At 59.8% G+C, this 14272-nt stretch overlaps 1 protein-coding gene across 1 annotated transcript; it reads left to right on the forward strand.

Moving 5' to 3' along the window:
* Window positions 1–32: 32 nt before the first annotated feature.
* ZC3H12A (zinc finger CCCH-type containing 12A) lies at window positions 33–9478 on the forward strand. The gene is made up of 6 exons (XM_060003871.1): window positions 33–74; window positions 930–1405; window positions 5735–5874; window positions 6841–7075; window positions 7571–7677; window positions 7871–9478. The coding sequence occupies exons 2-6, from the start codon at window positions 1011–1013 to the stop codon at window positions 8743–8745; spliced, it is 1752 nt and encodes a 583-aa protein (XP_059859854.1). The 5' UTR covers window positions 33–74; window positions 930–1010; the 3' UTR covers window positions 8746–9478.
* Window positions 9479–14272: the final 4794 nt, after the last annotated feature.

Genomic DNA, 14272 nt, shown 5'->3' on the forward strand with positions numbered 1-14272 from the left:
AAAAGCGCCGCCGGCCTTGCCCCCGGGACTCGGCCCCATGGAGATGCCGCCGGCTGCGGCTGGCGCACGGCAGGGTGAGGCGCGCGCGACGGGGATGGGGCGCGAGTGCGGGCTTAGGGGGAGGGCGGAGGAGCGGATGGGAAGGGCTTTGGCTGGGACTGACCTGAGCGGGAGGGACGTGGGGCCAGTCGGCTCCGGCCTCCCCTACCCCCAGGATCCTCCCAACTTAGTCCAAGTCGGAGGATCTTGGGGGTAGGGAGACCGAGGTCCGGAGGAGGAAGACAGCGCTCGCGAGGCTCTGGGCCGGGACACCCTAAGCGTCACCGAGCCCGGAGGCCAACCAGAGTTTCCCAGCAACTTTTCTCTCTGGTGGGTCACCCCGGAAACTTCCCCTCCCCCGGTCCGGGAGTCCGGCCACGGGCCCCGCGCCTCCTGGCCTGGGCTCCGAGCACTGGGCAGGCGGGCGGGAGGAGGCGATGGCTTCAAGGGGGAAGCCCCCCCACAACGCAGTTCCAACCCAGTGGGTTTCCATCTGAGAGCCCCGCCCCGCAGCTGTCGGGGCGCGTCGAGGTCCTCGGAGGCCTCCCAAGACTTCTGGGTCCCCTGGGTTGGCGGGGGGCTGGGGTTGGGGTGGGAGGAGGGGTCAGACTGCCTAAGTTCAAGTCCTTGCGCCATCAGCTAACAGCTGGATGACCTAGAGCAAGTTCGTAACGTCTGTGGCTCAGTTTCCAACTTTGTATTATGGGAATGATGCTCCCTAGCTGGGAAGGCTTTTGAGAGGATAACAGAGGCAACACGGAAGATGGCTTTGCATTTTGCATACTGCCACCAGTCCGTGTGGTCTCATCCTGTTGGATGGGGCGGGGTCAGGAGAGGGGTGAGAGAGAGAGAGCCATTCCGCACCCCTAACCCTCATGGTTGTCATACAGGAGCTGTGACAAGTGCCTTCCACCAGTCTGAGCTGTGAGTGGCCGGTGGAGAGAGAGGCCCACCCAGGAAGCCACCCCACCATGAGTCTGTGGGAGCTTGAAGACGGCCACAGCTGCCGAGGGACCCCCAGGCCGGCCCAGGAGTCCACGGCTGAGGAGGCAAGGACTGCAGAGCTGCAGATGAAGGTTGACTTCTTCCGGAAGCTGGGCTACTCATCTGCTGAGATCCACAGTGTCCTGCAGAAGCTGGGGGTCCAGGCAGACACCAACACTGTGCTGGGCGAGCTGGTGAAACATGGGTCAGCGGCCGAGCGGGAGCGCCAGGCATCGCCGGACCCTTGCCCTCAGCTGCCTCTGGTCCCCCGGGGCGGGGGCAACCCCAAGGCCCCCATCCTGGAGCCCTCTCCCCCCGAGGAGGACAAGGAGGGCAGTGACCTGAGGCCTGTGGTCATCGATGGGAGCAACGTGGCCATGAGGTACATGTCACTTCTGTGGCCAAGACTGTGGCCGTGTGTCTCTGCACCTCTGGTAGAGAGGATTTCAGAAAGGAGTGTGACCTCTTCTCCAGACTGGTCTAGAGGAAGGGAAAGCCCTTTGTGGAGGCCCTACTGTGTGCCAGGAGGCTCCCTTAATCCTCATGGCTTCTTGGAAGTGGGTTTTAGGGATGTTTGAGGGAGCTCAAAGTGTTGCTCAGGGTCACACGACTGGTAAGTGCCGGAGCAAAGATTCGAACTCAGGTCCTTCTGTCTCCAGAGCTACCTTATGCTCTTCAAGAGGGACCAGACTGGGCTCCAGCTTACTACATAGGAGCCTTCTTTCCTCCTCCATGAGATGGGGATAACCCACCCCCTCAAGTGGTGGTTGTGAGGAGTGAATGCACAGAACCTGGAGAGAAGTAAGGGCTCATTAATCAGTAGTAGTTGTTGTTATTGTTACTATTATTCAGAGTCTGGGACTGCTGAGGCCTTGTCCCAGACCTGGGCTCCCATGCAAGCGAGCCCAGCTACTGAGGCCTTTGCAGCTGTGACCAAGAGTAACCTTGAGGATCTGGCTCTACGTCAGGGGTGTGGGTGGGTAGCTTGATCCTTTGGCTCCAGGGGAGCAGTGACTTGGGTCACTTCTGCTGGAGCCACCTGTGCTGGCCTGGGCTCTGAGGGCTCCCCAGGGGCCAGAGCCAGGACTCAGCCCCATAACCATCCCACCTCTCCCCTACGCAGGCTCGGGGGGGTTGGGGGGGGAGGGGAGGGGTGGCGGGAGGGCTGCCGCGGACCCCAGGGAGCCCAGACTTCCCTTCCATCCAGGCCCTGCCCTCTGGCCCTGCTTTCTCCCAGTCCTTTCAAGGCAGGCTGGTGAGTCAGGGTTGGGTGGATGGTTCACAAGGAAAGGTTCCTGTGGGTGTGGATGGGGAGATCCCATACACAGGTGTGGAGTGGGAAGGGCTCCTCCCCTGGCTTCCCTGAGGTCTCTCAGGTGGGCTGCCTAAGGCCTCTAGGCCTTTGCCCCCTCTGCCCCTCCCACACCTGGCCCACCTGGCCCAGCTCAGCTGTCTGACTGGTCCTGGCCCAGCTCAGCAGGTGTGCAGGTGGCCCTCTTCCAGCCACTTTTGGGTCAGTCAGTCTTCCCATCTCTGAAATGGACGGAGCCTAGGTGGAAATTGAGGAAAGCTGGCATCCACAGGCCAGCGGCCGCTGGTCCCGGTGTGTGCTTTGAGAGTTAGGGGATCCCTTTCAGCAGTGTTTGGCTGGGATCAGTCAGTGGCTCCCTCCTCCAGGGGCTGGGCCAGTAGCGCCGAGCCCCGGGGGCAGCCATGTGCTGTGTGTGTTTGTGTCCCGGCAGAAGGAGGAGGGGCCTGGGCGGGAGGAGGGGCAGGTGATGCAGTGGGTGGCCAGAGGCCGAGCCGCAGGGGCTTTCTGAGCTGGGGCAGTAGCAGGAGGGGAATTCCAGCCTCAAACTTCCTGTCTCAGCTGCTGCAGGGTTCCTGCCCTCCTGCCCCCTCCCGCCCAGGGCTGGCGGGCCAGCCCCTGCCATATGCAAATCGTGGGGAAATTCACCTCTGTTTCCTTCTAAGGGAATTTTTCTCCACTAGCTGGGCCCGGCCCAGGCAGATCTTTTCACCTGGGTAGCCTGCCTTTTGGCCCTGCCCTGTGCCCTAGGGCGGGAGCTGCTGAGCTGGAGTCTCCTACGGAATCGCACATCTTACCGGAGTCTCGTTAGACAGGCTGAGGGGCCCTGACCTTCTGGGCCGACAGGACTGTGGTGTGGGATGGGAGGATGTCTGGTTTTCCCGTGCCAGCACAGCTTCCTCCACAGCAGCGAAGGGGGTCTAAAGTTAGCTGTAGAGAGGCACTCCTGGCTTGGGAGGGCAGGATCTGGGCTTGACTCAAGGGACTGGAACATGTGTTCTACTTCTCCCAAGACTAAGGCTCTGACCACCTGCTTAAGGGATATTCTGGGGGCTAGGGCGGCTGAGAGCAGACTTGTCCCCAGCCAGGGTTTCTGCTGCCCAGAAGCAGTACACTGTCCTGGAAGCCCCGGTGTCCCATGAAGTCCCAGGGCTTGCAGGTGCTGGCCTGGGATGGGGCATATGCTGGTACACACGTGTGTGTAGAAGGAGGCAGGTAAATGCATGTGCAGACTGCGTACCTGAGACGGGGATCCAAGGCAGAGATGATCCCATCCCCACATTTCTGGGGAGACAGAAGGCCTAGGGCAGGGGGAAGCACTGGGCATTGCGAAGACAGACCTGGGACCTGACCCATCCTGCCAGGTCAGGGAAGGCCTCTCAGAGGCAGTGACACCTCACCTGGGTCCTGACAGAGGAGAGGAGTTTGCCAGGTGCATGGTTTTCCCTGTTCCCAGCCTGCCCCACCCTCTGAACAGTTTGTTCACACTCAACTTCGGGAGCTTTTTTCTTTCCTAAATAAACCTCAGCTCTTCTGTTAGGGGCAATCCAGTACCCCCAGATGTGGGTTCAAGTTCTGCCTCTTACCAGTAGCCAGGGGACCTTCGACGAGTCTCAGAGCCTTGTAAGGATGAAGCAAGGAGGTGTGCCACGTACCTGGCCTCCAGCAGGTGCTTGGTACCCACCCATCCCCGCTCTGGGCCTGCTGTCAGGGTTGGCACTTGTCTCTGTACTGTCGTAGCATCAACACCCGTGGTGGCTATGAGCACAGCCTCTGGGTCTGCATTTCGGTGGGACCGCTGCTACTGTGTGATGCTGGCAACTGGTTGCCCTCTGTGGACCAGTTTCCACACCTGAATAAAAGGGCAAGTGGGACTTCCCTGGTGGTCCAGGGGTCAAGACTGTGCACCTCCAATGCAGGGGGCTCGGGTTCAATCCCTGGTCGGTCAACTAAGATCCCACATGACACGCAGCACAGCAAAAAAAAAAGTGGGGTGGGCCTTTAATGATAGTACCCTCCTCAGAGACTTGCTGGTGATTCAGTATTGAGCATGGAGATCAGGGCCTGCCTCACAGCTCTCAGTAAATGTTAACTTTTATTATAAGCAGGCCGGCAGATGGCAGGGAGGCCCCACCTGGTGGGAATGAGCCCTACCTTCCGGCTGGACTTTGCCTCACCTACAGTTTACGGAGACCTTCAGCCCTGGGAGCCCCCCGCCTCACTCCCAGACAGCCTCTGTGCCCGCCAGCTACCCTACCTCCCTTTCTACTTCTCTTGGGGCTCCAGCTATTACCGCCCCCAAGCCAGCCACAGGATGTGGTTGGCCATGGAGTTGCCTCTTTTGCATAACGCTTATTCTGTTTTATGTGCCAAATAATGAGAGTCTCAGTTGTTCGCTGAGGGGCAGGGACTGTCGGGGTGAGAGCCCCAGCTGACCCCTTCCAGGCCCCTAGCCTGGTCCTGGAGCCCTGCCATGACACCCAGTATTACCTGGGAGCCCCCTTCCATTCCCAGGAAGCCAGCTGGAACCTCCACTTTGTTGGACTGTCTTTGGCCTCAAGAAAACAGGAACGTTGTCACACTGACATGGGCCCTTCTTAAGGAGGCTGCAGACCACCCGGCCCATTTTTCAGACAGAGAGGCTGAGCCAGAGCAACCTCAGGGCTTGCGTCTGGGCCCAGCCGCATTTGGATGGGGTGAGGTCTGGTCCACGGCCCTGGGATGTCCCATTTCCCAGCTCTCCTGCTGGCAGAGTCCCCAGAGTCTTCCAGACGATCTTTTTGCCTCGGGTCATGCCTTCTCCAAAAGGGCAAGAAGAGAACAGGGAGTCCAGGCGTTTTGGGGAATTGGCAGTCAGAGGAAAAGCAATTCCTTTCCCTTTCAGAACGGAAGGCCTCACAGCTGCCTCCTGCCCTGTGTCCCTCGCCCTCCTCAGTCCCAGCCCCTGCGGTTTGAGCAGGACTGAACTGTAATCCAACTTTAATCCGGAGCAATCTGGTTTCTCCTTCCCAGCACCCACCCCCAGCCCTGCCGAGCCGGCGAGGGAGGGGTGGTGACTCAGTCAGCCTGTGTGTATCTGTGTCCCCATGGTCCCAGTGCCTTTCCCCCACCCCCAGGTGTGTTGTAAACGGCCTGACCCTTCCCCATGTGGGAAGCGAGTGCTGCCAGATTCCTGGGCGTTTCCTCACTGTCAGGAGACGGAACCTCAGGGAAAGCCCCGGGTCTGGCCATCCCTGGCAGTGTGGGAACCAGCAGGGAATACAGGCCCTAGGCCCCCGGCCAGAAGGCAGGGGGCTGAGCCCAGCAGCTCCGCCGACCAGGGCAGGGGCTGGAGTGCAACCCACCTCCCTCCTGTGCGGATCTGGGAGCAGCAGGCCGACCCCGTCCTCTTCTCCTCCCCAGCCACGGGAACAAGGAGGTCTTCTCTTGTCGGGGTATCCTCCTGGCAGTGAACTGGTTTCTGGAGCGAGGCCACACAGACATCACAGTGTTTGTACCATCTTGGAGGAAGGAGCAGCCTCGGCCCGATGTGCCCATCACAGGTGAGTGGCACCTCTGAAGGGGCATGGTCTCCCTGCCCCAGGAGCCCCTGTTCTCAATAGAGACCCTTTGGGCGTGAGCAACAGCTTCTAGATCCCAAGCAGGGACCGGCATTCTTTTCCTGGCTTTTGCTGTCCTCAGCATCCCTGCTCTGAACAGCGGCCCTTGGAGATCACCTTGGGCAACCTCTGCCTCCGGGTCCTGGGCACCTCCCTCACCTAATGGTGGCGTGCTCTTGCCATGTCCCCAACGGCACAGGGGCGGCGTGGTGTGGCGGCTAAGCCCCTGGGCTCTGGAATCCTGGCTCAGTCCCTTCTGGCTCTGAGCCACTTGCCCCTCATCTGAGACGCGGGATGGGGTGAGGATCTGATACACTCGCAGGGTTGGTTGTGAGGATCACACGGGTTAATGCACGTAGGTGCTCAGAAGAGCACCTGGCACACACACAGCAAGCGCCAGCTGCCACCATTGCTCTTACATGAGCCCCAGCCTTCGGGAGGAGAGCCTGAGTTTATTTCCCTGGAAGTCTTGAGATGTGGGGGCAGGCTGGCTGGGGCCGCCCGTTCCAAGAGAAGCAGCCCCTTCTGGGTGGGTCCTTCTGTCCTGGTTGAGACACTCCTCTGACCCCAGCTCAAGCCGCGGCTCATTCCTAGATCCCTCGAGAACAGGCTGGGCGCGACCAGGCCTGGTGTCCAGGAGCGGGAAAGAGGCAGCCCAGCTCTACTGAGGAGCCTTCCCTGAGCAGGACCTGCCAGCCTGTTCTCCGGGGTCCTTGGTCTTTGGGCAGCAAACTAGGCGCCAGGCCCAGCGAGGGGCTGGGCCTCAGCAGTGGCCTCTGCAGAGCCTCTTCCTGTTCCCGCGACCCTGGAGTTGAGAGCCCTGTGTCCGGCAACCGGGGGTTCAGGGAGCCCTGCGAGCTGGCTCTGGGTCCAGGCTGGGCCCTGACCTGCGCCCCTGCTGCCTCCCAGACCAGCATATCCTGCGGGACCTGGAGAAGAAGAAGATCCTGGTGTTCACGCCGTCGAGGCGTGTGGGCGGCAAGCGCGTGGTCTGCTATGACGACCGCTTCATCGTGAAGCTGGCCTTCGAGTCCGATGGCATCGTGGTCTCTAATGACACTTACCGGGACCTCCAGGGCGAGCGGCAGGAGTGGAAGCGCTTCATCGAGGAGCGGCTGCTCATGTACTCCTTCGTCAACGACAAGTACGTTCCCGACAACGCCGGGAGGTGCCTGTGGGAGGGGTGGAGCTGGGGCAACTCTGCTGCAGGGCCGTGGCCTCGGGCCCAGGCAGCAGGCCCCACTAGGAAGGGTCAGGCTGGGGCCAGACTGGGGCTTTCTAATCTGGGGGATGGAGAAGGAGCATGTGGCACAGGGTGGCCAGTGCTTCCAAGAGAGCCTCTCCACTCGCCAGCACCGAAGCTCTGACCAGAGGCCAGCGGATGCAGCCTTAGATTCAGATGTTCGGCCTCTGCGAGCTCCCAGGAGGAGAGTCGCCCTAAAGGCGCCCATGGCTGCGGCCTTCTGGCCTGGGACCTCCTCCACTCCCTTGGGACAGTACCCCCGAGAGCCCAGGGATGTCCTGCTGGGCAGACACCAGTTTTAGGAGCTGCCCTCCTCTCCGTGCTATCGAGGCTTCCTGTCCTGCCCCCTCGTCGGCACTGGGAAGTCCCCCTTCATGTCTCGCACCTCCTCCACAGGTTCATGCCCCCTGATGACCCCTTGGGCCGTCACGGGCCGAGCCTGGACAACTTCCTGCGTAAGAAGCCACTCATGGCCGAGCACAGGAAGCAGCCGTGTCCCTATGGTAAGACCCCCAGCTCCACCCTCCAGGGCCCTGCTCACGCCATCCCCTTCCTCTCTTGCCCGAGTCGGGCTGCGTCCCACGTTCTTTCTCTCGGGGACCCCCAACCCCATGTTTCCTGTGCTACCCACTTCCGTCTCCCACCCCCTGGTTCTAGAGCCCCCCCGGCTGAGAGCCCTCCTTAATTCTCTCCCAGGGAGGAAATGCACCTATGGGATCAAGTGCCGATTCTTCCACCCCGAGCGGCCAAGCCGGCCCCAGCGCTCTGTGGCTGACGAGCTCCGTGCCAACGCCCTCCTCTCGCCCCCCAGGCCGCCGAGCAAGGAGAAAAGTGGCCGGCGGCCTTCACCTTCCTCTCAGCCCGGCTCTCTGCCAACAGAGCACGAGCAGTGCAGCCCGGATGCGAAGAAGCTGGGGGCCCAGGCATCCCCGGGAACCCCCCGGGAAGGCCTGACACAGACCTTCAACCCAGCAGGCAGGAGCCTCCCACCTAGTGGGGGCAGTGGCAGCAGCTTTGGGCCCTCGGACTGGTTCCCGCAGACCCTGGACTCTCTCCCGTATACCTCCCAGGATTGCCTGGACTCGGGCATTGGCTCCCTGGAGAGCCAGATGTCAGAACTCTGGGGGATTCGAGGAGGCGGCCCTGCTGAGCCGGGCCCACCTCGGGGCCCTTATGCCGGCTACCGCCCCTATGGGGCCGAGCTCCCCACCACTCCGGCCTTCTCTGCCTTCGGCCGGGCCGTGGGTGCTGGCCACTTCAGCGTCCCTGCTGACTACGCACCCCCGCCAGCTGCCTTTCCACCTCGAGAGTACTGGTCTGAGCCGTACCAGCTGCCCCCAACCACCCCAGTCCTGCAGGAGCCCCGAGTGCCGGGCCCAGGGGCTGACAGGGGCCCCTGGGGCGGGGCGGGCAGCCTAGCCAAGGAGCGAGCCAGCGTGTACACCAAGCTGTGCGGCGTCTTCCCCCCGCACCTGGTGGAGGCTGTGATGGGGCGCTTCCCGCAGCTCCTGGACCCCCAGCAGCTGGCCGCCGAGATCCTCTCCTACAAGTCCCAGCACCACAGCGAGTAAGCCGGCCAGCCGCCCGGGCAGCACCTCCGGCCTCCGAGGGCTGCCGGGCTGGGCTTTGAGCCTTCGAGCAGCCCAGCCCCGGCCCCAGCCTGGAGGCTGCGCAGAGGGAGGATTCGAGTAGGGAAGAGAACCCACAAACCAAAGATACTGTAGGATTGGTTCTGGCACCTCTAGGCGTCCGCCAAGGGGTCAGGAGCGATCGCCCTGTTGATGCACATTGTGTCTGTAGTTCAAGGAGACGCTGCCGGTAACGGCTGTCAGTCCGTGGCTGAGGCCCAAACCCTCCTTCCTCTCAGAGGGCGGGGAGGGAGGCAGCGGGGAGCAGAGGCCTGGGCTGGGGGCCCTCTGCACGGCCCCCCACCTCCGCCCCGTCCCTGGGATGCCGGCCTTGGCCGGCTCGTTGGGCACCGTGTGCCCGCCCTCCGTGGGCCCTCCTCTAAGCCAATGAGGCCTCGTCCGTGCTCTAGCGGGCACGGGGCTTCATGTTAGTAAGCAAGATGCTTCTTAATAACCCACTTCCACTTCCGTCCCACTCTGTGCTCCTATCCCATCGCTCCTGCAGGGTCAAGGGCACTCTGCCCCACCCTCTCCTCCTCCCCCCTTCCTCTGTGTTCAGAGCCATCTCGCCCTTCCCCAAGGGGGGACATGTGTATGTGTACAGGTGTAAATGTTAAATATTTTAACTGGAAAGCCCTCGCCTCTCTTCACACATCAATAAAGTACAATCATCTGAGCCCCTCTAAGAGGTGATGGTCTTTGTTGCTTCCGGGTGGAGCCGGCTCCTGGGTGATGGAAGGTCACAGGTGGGCACCCCGGATCTTCCTCCACACCAGCTCCCTGACCCTTCTCTGGAAGGAGGGTTTTCTGAGTTCTACCGAGAGTGCTCTGTCCCTTGGGGTAGAGGAGTCCTTCCTGGGGCCTTGGGTCAGGCCTTGAGAGGAGGCGGCTGTGGACACACGGGCAGAGTGTCAGGAAGCAGAAGCGTGAAGCTTGGAGTCCTGAGGCTGCAGCGTGGGGAAGGGGTGCTGTTGCGGGAGAGTAGGGGGATGGATCAGGCTGGCCCCTCCGTCTGCCCCGTGAGCAGAGCTGAGCGTTCCAGGAGAGCTTGTAGAGTGGGCCTAAGGGCTCAGCTCTGTCCCATCCTCCCAGGTCTTACCCTGCTTCAGGCCTGGAGTGGAGTAGGGGGGCACTGGGGTGGAATCAGCCTGGAGAGGCCCTGCCAGGGTAACCTCCAAGCAGGTGGGCAGGGGTGGGGACCTCCTGGGAAGGGGTGTCCCTGGTGGGGACACCAGGGAAGTCCTACACAATTTTTTCTTTTTCAGATAAAAATGAGGTATAAATGTTAAGTATTTTAAGTGAAAAGCTGGACAGTCAGATGATCCCCAAACACCATCAGCAGTGGAAAAAATAGTTTTAAGAATTACACCTTTGGGCTTCCCTGGTGGCACAGTGGTTGAGAGTCTGCCTGCCGATGCAGGAAACACGGGTTCGAGCCCTGGTCTGGGAAGATCCCACATGCCGCGGAACAGCTAGGCCCGTGAGCCACAACTACTGAGCCTGCGCGTCTGGAGCCTGTGCTCCGCACCAAAAGAGGCCGAGATAGTGAGGCCCGCGCACCGCGATGAAGAGGGGCCCCCACTCGCCGCAACTAGAGAAAGCCCTCGCACAGAAACAAAGACCCAACACAGCCAAAAATAAACAAATAAATAAATAAAGGAGTTCCTTTAAAAAAAAAAGAAACGAAAAAAGAATTACATCTTTGAACATTTCACCCAATTTGTACTTTTTATTTGTGAAGCTTTTATTGTATCTATTTTTTTCTAGAAACTGCTTTCCCATAGAATGGCTGTGCAGCATGTTGTAGGAAAGGCCACCCCGGTGATCTCCCTGCACACTAGGGTCCCCCCCGCCCCCCACCAGTTGCTCTTGGCCCAGAACGCTCTGTAGAAGCCTGCACTTGAGGCGGGAATCTGCACGCGGGATGTGATAGTGGCTGCAGCAAACATTACTTCCAAGCCCCCATGTCGCGCTCTACCAGGCGCTCCTTGCCTGCCGTGTCCAGCCGCCTCGGGACGCTTTACCTGCACCAGGAAATGTCGCTGCCTCGTTTATAAAATAGTTTTTCCAGTCGAGAACTGTATTCCAGATTAAAGGCTACTTATGGGCCTTTGTGTTTATAGACAGGAAGCTAAAATACCGGACTGTCCAGTTCATTATCAGCCGCTGACGAAGCTGAGTGACTTGCCCGAGGTCCCACGGAGGACAGACTCAGGCAGGGCCTCTGCTTGGGGTCCCCTGGCCCCACAAACCTGAGGAAGGGAGGGACCCAGACGCTATCGCAGTGACTCTCGGGCCCCTGAGGGGGATGGAGGTGGAGGGGGTGCCCTCAGCCCCGCCCCTCACAGCCACGTGGAGTTACATCTGCATGGGGACCCTCCAGCCGGAGGGCTGCCCTGACCACCCCACGGCCCTGCTCACGGCAGGTGCGCCAGCAGTCCCACCCACACGGCCCCCACTCTGCACACCATGGGGTGGGGAGGGTCGTGAGGCCGTGAGGCCCCAAGGGAGGCCTGGAAGGAGAAGCAGGGCGCCTTCACCCCTCTGCCCATCCCACCAGCCTGCTCTCCGTACACGTGAAGGCTCACACTTGGTTCCTGCCCAGAGCTGAACTCTTGGTCATTCACGGCTCCTGCTTTGTGGGGAGGGGAGGAAGAGGCAGATTCCACAGGCAGGTGGGCAGTGGACAGGCGGCAGCGGGCAGCAGGTCCGGGCTTGCTGTGGTACCGCCTGGCCTTGCTGGCTCGCCGGCAGGCACGGACAAGGGCAGCAGAGCCCACACGGCAGGTGCGAGCTGGGGCCGGGCTCGTGGAGGACTGAGTCAGTTCGGTGCCCCGTCGTCTTTGCTTTCCCGGCAGCTTCAGCCTGGCTGAGCTGGGCTGGCCGTCCAAGGTTCGGAGCCTCGCCTCCAGGCCTCTTTCTCAATCTGGCTTCCGGGCAGAGCTCAGAGGCTGCCAGGCCCAATGCCCAGCATGTTTCTTTCCCAGGACTTGGGTTTTAACTGCGAAGTTTTCCTCACCACCTCCTGCCCCACCCACTGAAGCACCTTTATTCACGAGGCCTCAGCGTCCCCACCTGTGAAAGGAATATGATGGTCCCTGCTTCTCCCTAGATTTGACAAGAGGACACCTCAGTGTGGCTGGTGGCAGCACAGGAGGGAGCAGCCCTGGGTTCGGGTCCCGCTCACTGGCTGTGTGGCCCTCTCGGGGCCTGGGCTTCCTGGCCTACCTCACAATACGGTTGTAAAGTGTGAGAGAAAGACAAGTATCACGTGATATTGCTTATTTGTGGAATCTAAAAACATGGTACAAATGAACTTATTTACAGAACAGAAATAGAGTCACAGCTGTAGAAAACAAACTTATGGTTACCAAGGGGGAAGAGGTGTTGGGGAGGGATGAATTGGGAGATTGGGATGGACGTGTACACACTACTGTATATAAAACAGATAACTAATAAGAACCTGCTGTATAGCACAGGGAACTCTACTCAGTACTCTGTAATGACCTATAGGGGAAAAGAATCTAAAAAAGAATGGATATATGTATAACTGAGTCACTTTGCTGTACACCTGAAACTAACACAACATTGTAAATCAATGATACTCCAATAAAAAAATTTTTAAATAATAAAAGAAAATAGAAATACTTGGGGGAAAAAAAAAGGTCAAGGAGAGAGTGGCAGGGCCAGAACGTGACCCTGAGACAGGCTCTCAAGCCACTGAGGTGCTGGAGGGGATCAAGCTCCAGTCACTGCCCTGCCAGCTCTTTCCTCCTTTTGTTTTCCTGGTTCCAGGGGATGAGAAGCCAATGGGGAGCGTCTGCAAATCCCTGCATTGGGAAATGACCCTGGGGCGCTCACAGAGGATGGCCTCCTGCCAGCCCTTCCCCCAACCCCCCTAGGCCCCTACACCCCACCCTGGGGCTCTCACCAGCAGGGGCCTGACCCTGGGTCTTCTTGCAAGTTCTGTCCTGCACTCGGGTTAACCACACTGGGGCGCAGGATGACTACGGAAACCTTGGCCTCCCTGGCAGGGAACTGGATGCAATTCCCTGCCTGGAGGTCCCCGCCCCCTCTGTCCCCATCGCACCACGCCAGCCTGACGAAGCCCTACCGTCCCTAAAGATCTGAGGGCCTAAACTAGGAGCAGGAGAGCTTTGGGGCTCCAGGAGCGCAGCTCCTGGGCAACCTCCACCCCAGTGCTGCTAACACCCCAAACAGCACTGGTCTCCTGCAGGGTGGTATGGGGGAGTGGCTGGGAGAGGCCACCAGTCACCATCCAGCTGCCACTTCCTCCCTCTTCCCACGATCTGTGCCCTCCCTCCTCCTCCCAGTTCCCCTGGAAAAGCCAGACTGTGTCTCCCCTACACAGAAGGGCAAGCCCCCTGCCCTGAAGGAGGCGCTGGGCAGGTCTCTGTGAGAAACAGACTGAGCGAGCCACAGAGAAACTGGGATTCAAGGGGACACAAATCTAGAGTTGGGGGAGGGGTAGTGCCATCAGCCCAAGCCCTGGGCCCAGCTGGTCTCCAGGGGTTCCTGCCCCTAAAGAAGGCAGTTCCGGGATCCTAGCACTTTTGCCCCAGGGATCCTCAAACCTCTGGCTCATTTTTTTCCCCTAGACCATATAGCAGGGTGAGTAGAGGGTGGTGAGTAAGAGCCTGTTCTGGGGGCCTCCCAGGTCATGGGAAAGGTGTGGGAGATTTGGCTGAAAGGGACAGGAAGTAGGGCCCTACAATTAAGGAAAATGAAGCCTTCCCAGGCCATGGTATGTAAATCCTTCCGGCTAGTTCCTGGACGGGGAGGAGGCCCCAGGCTGTCATTCTGGGGTGTGGCCTCAAAGCCCGACTCAAGGCCGCTACTGGTGATCTTAAACTGCTCACCCATTTAAGAAATGGCTGCAGGACTAGGTGGGAGAAATGGACTGGGCAACCCACCCACCGCACAGGGTTAGGCTTGTTGCTAGGAGGCAGGTCCCTGGGAAGGGTCCAAAGGCTCTGATTCTGGCTGCTCTCCAGAGAAGAGCCTCGCTAAAGGCCAGGGGCGCTGTGGTGCTCTGCCTGCCACCTGCTGGCACCTGCTGGTAAGGACTGCCAGGGGAGCAGGGGGGCCTGCTTAGCCCACAGGGCTGCCAGCCCGGGCCTGAGCACAGGGCCTAGAAACTGGAATGCTCGGCAGGATCGGAAAACACAAATCTAAAGAGAAAAGTATGGAAAGTAAGTGCTAAGCCAGAAACAGGGAATTCTCAGGGGTCTTTGCAGCTCCATCTGGAAAGCAACACCAGAGGTCACAGTCCACCCTACAAAGTTTAGAGTTCCAGAAAATTCCAACTGTTCTGGGTAACAAGTTACCCAAGAAAAATTCTCAGGAACTGGACAAATAAGGAGGAAAGGAAAAGGAGAAAGAAATACTTGTATTCTTTTTTTTTTTTTTTTTGGCTGCACTGGGTCCTTGTTGCTGAGCGCGGGCTTCC

This window comes from Delphinus delphis, chromosome 1, assembly GCF_949987515.2.
Source record: "Delphinus delphis chromosome 1, mDelDel1.2, whole genome shotgun sequence".
NCBI classification, from domain to species: domain Eukaryota; kingdom Metazoa; phylum Chordata; class Mammalia; order Artiodactyla; family Delphinidae; genus Delphinus; species Delphinus delphis.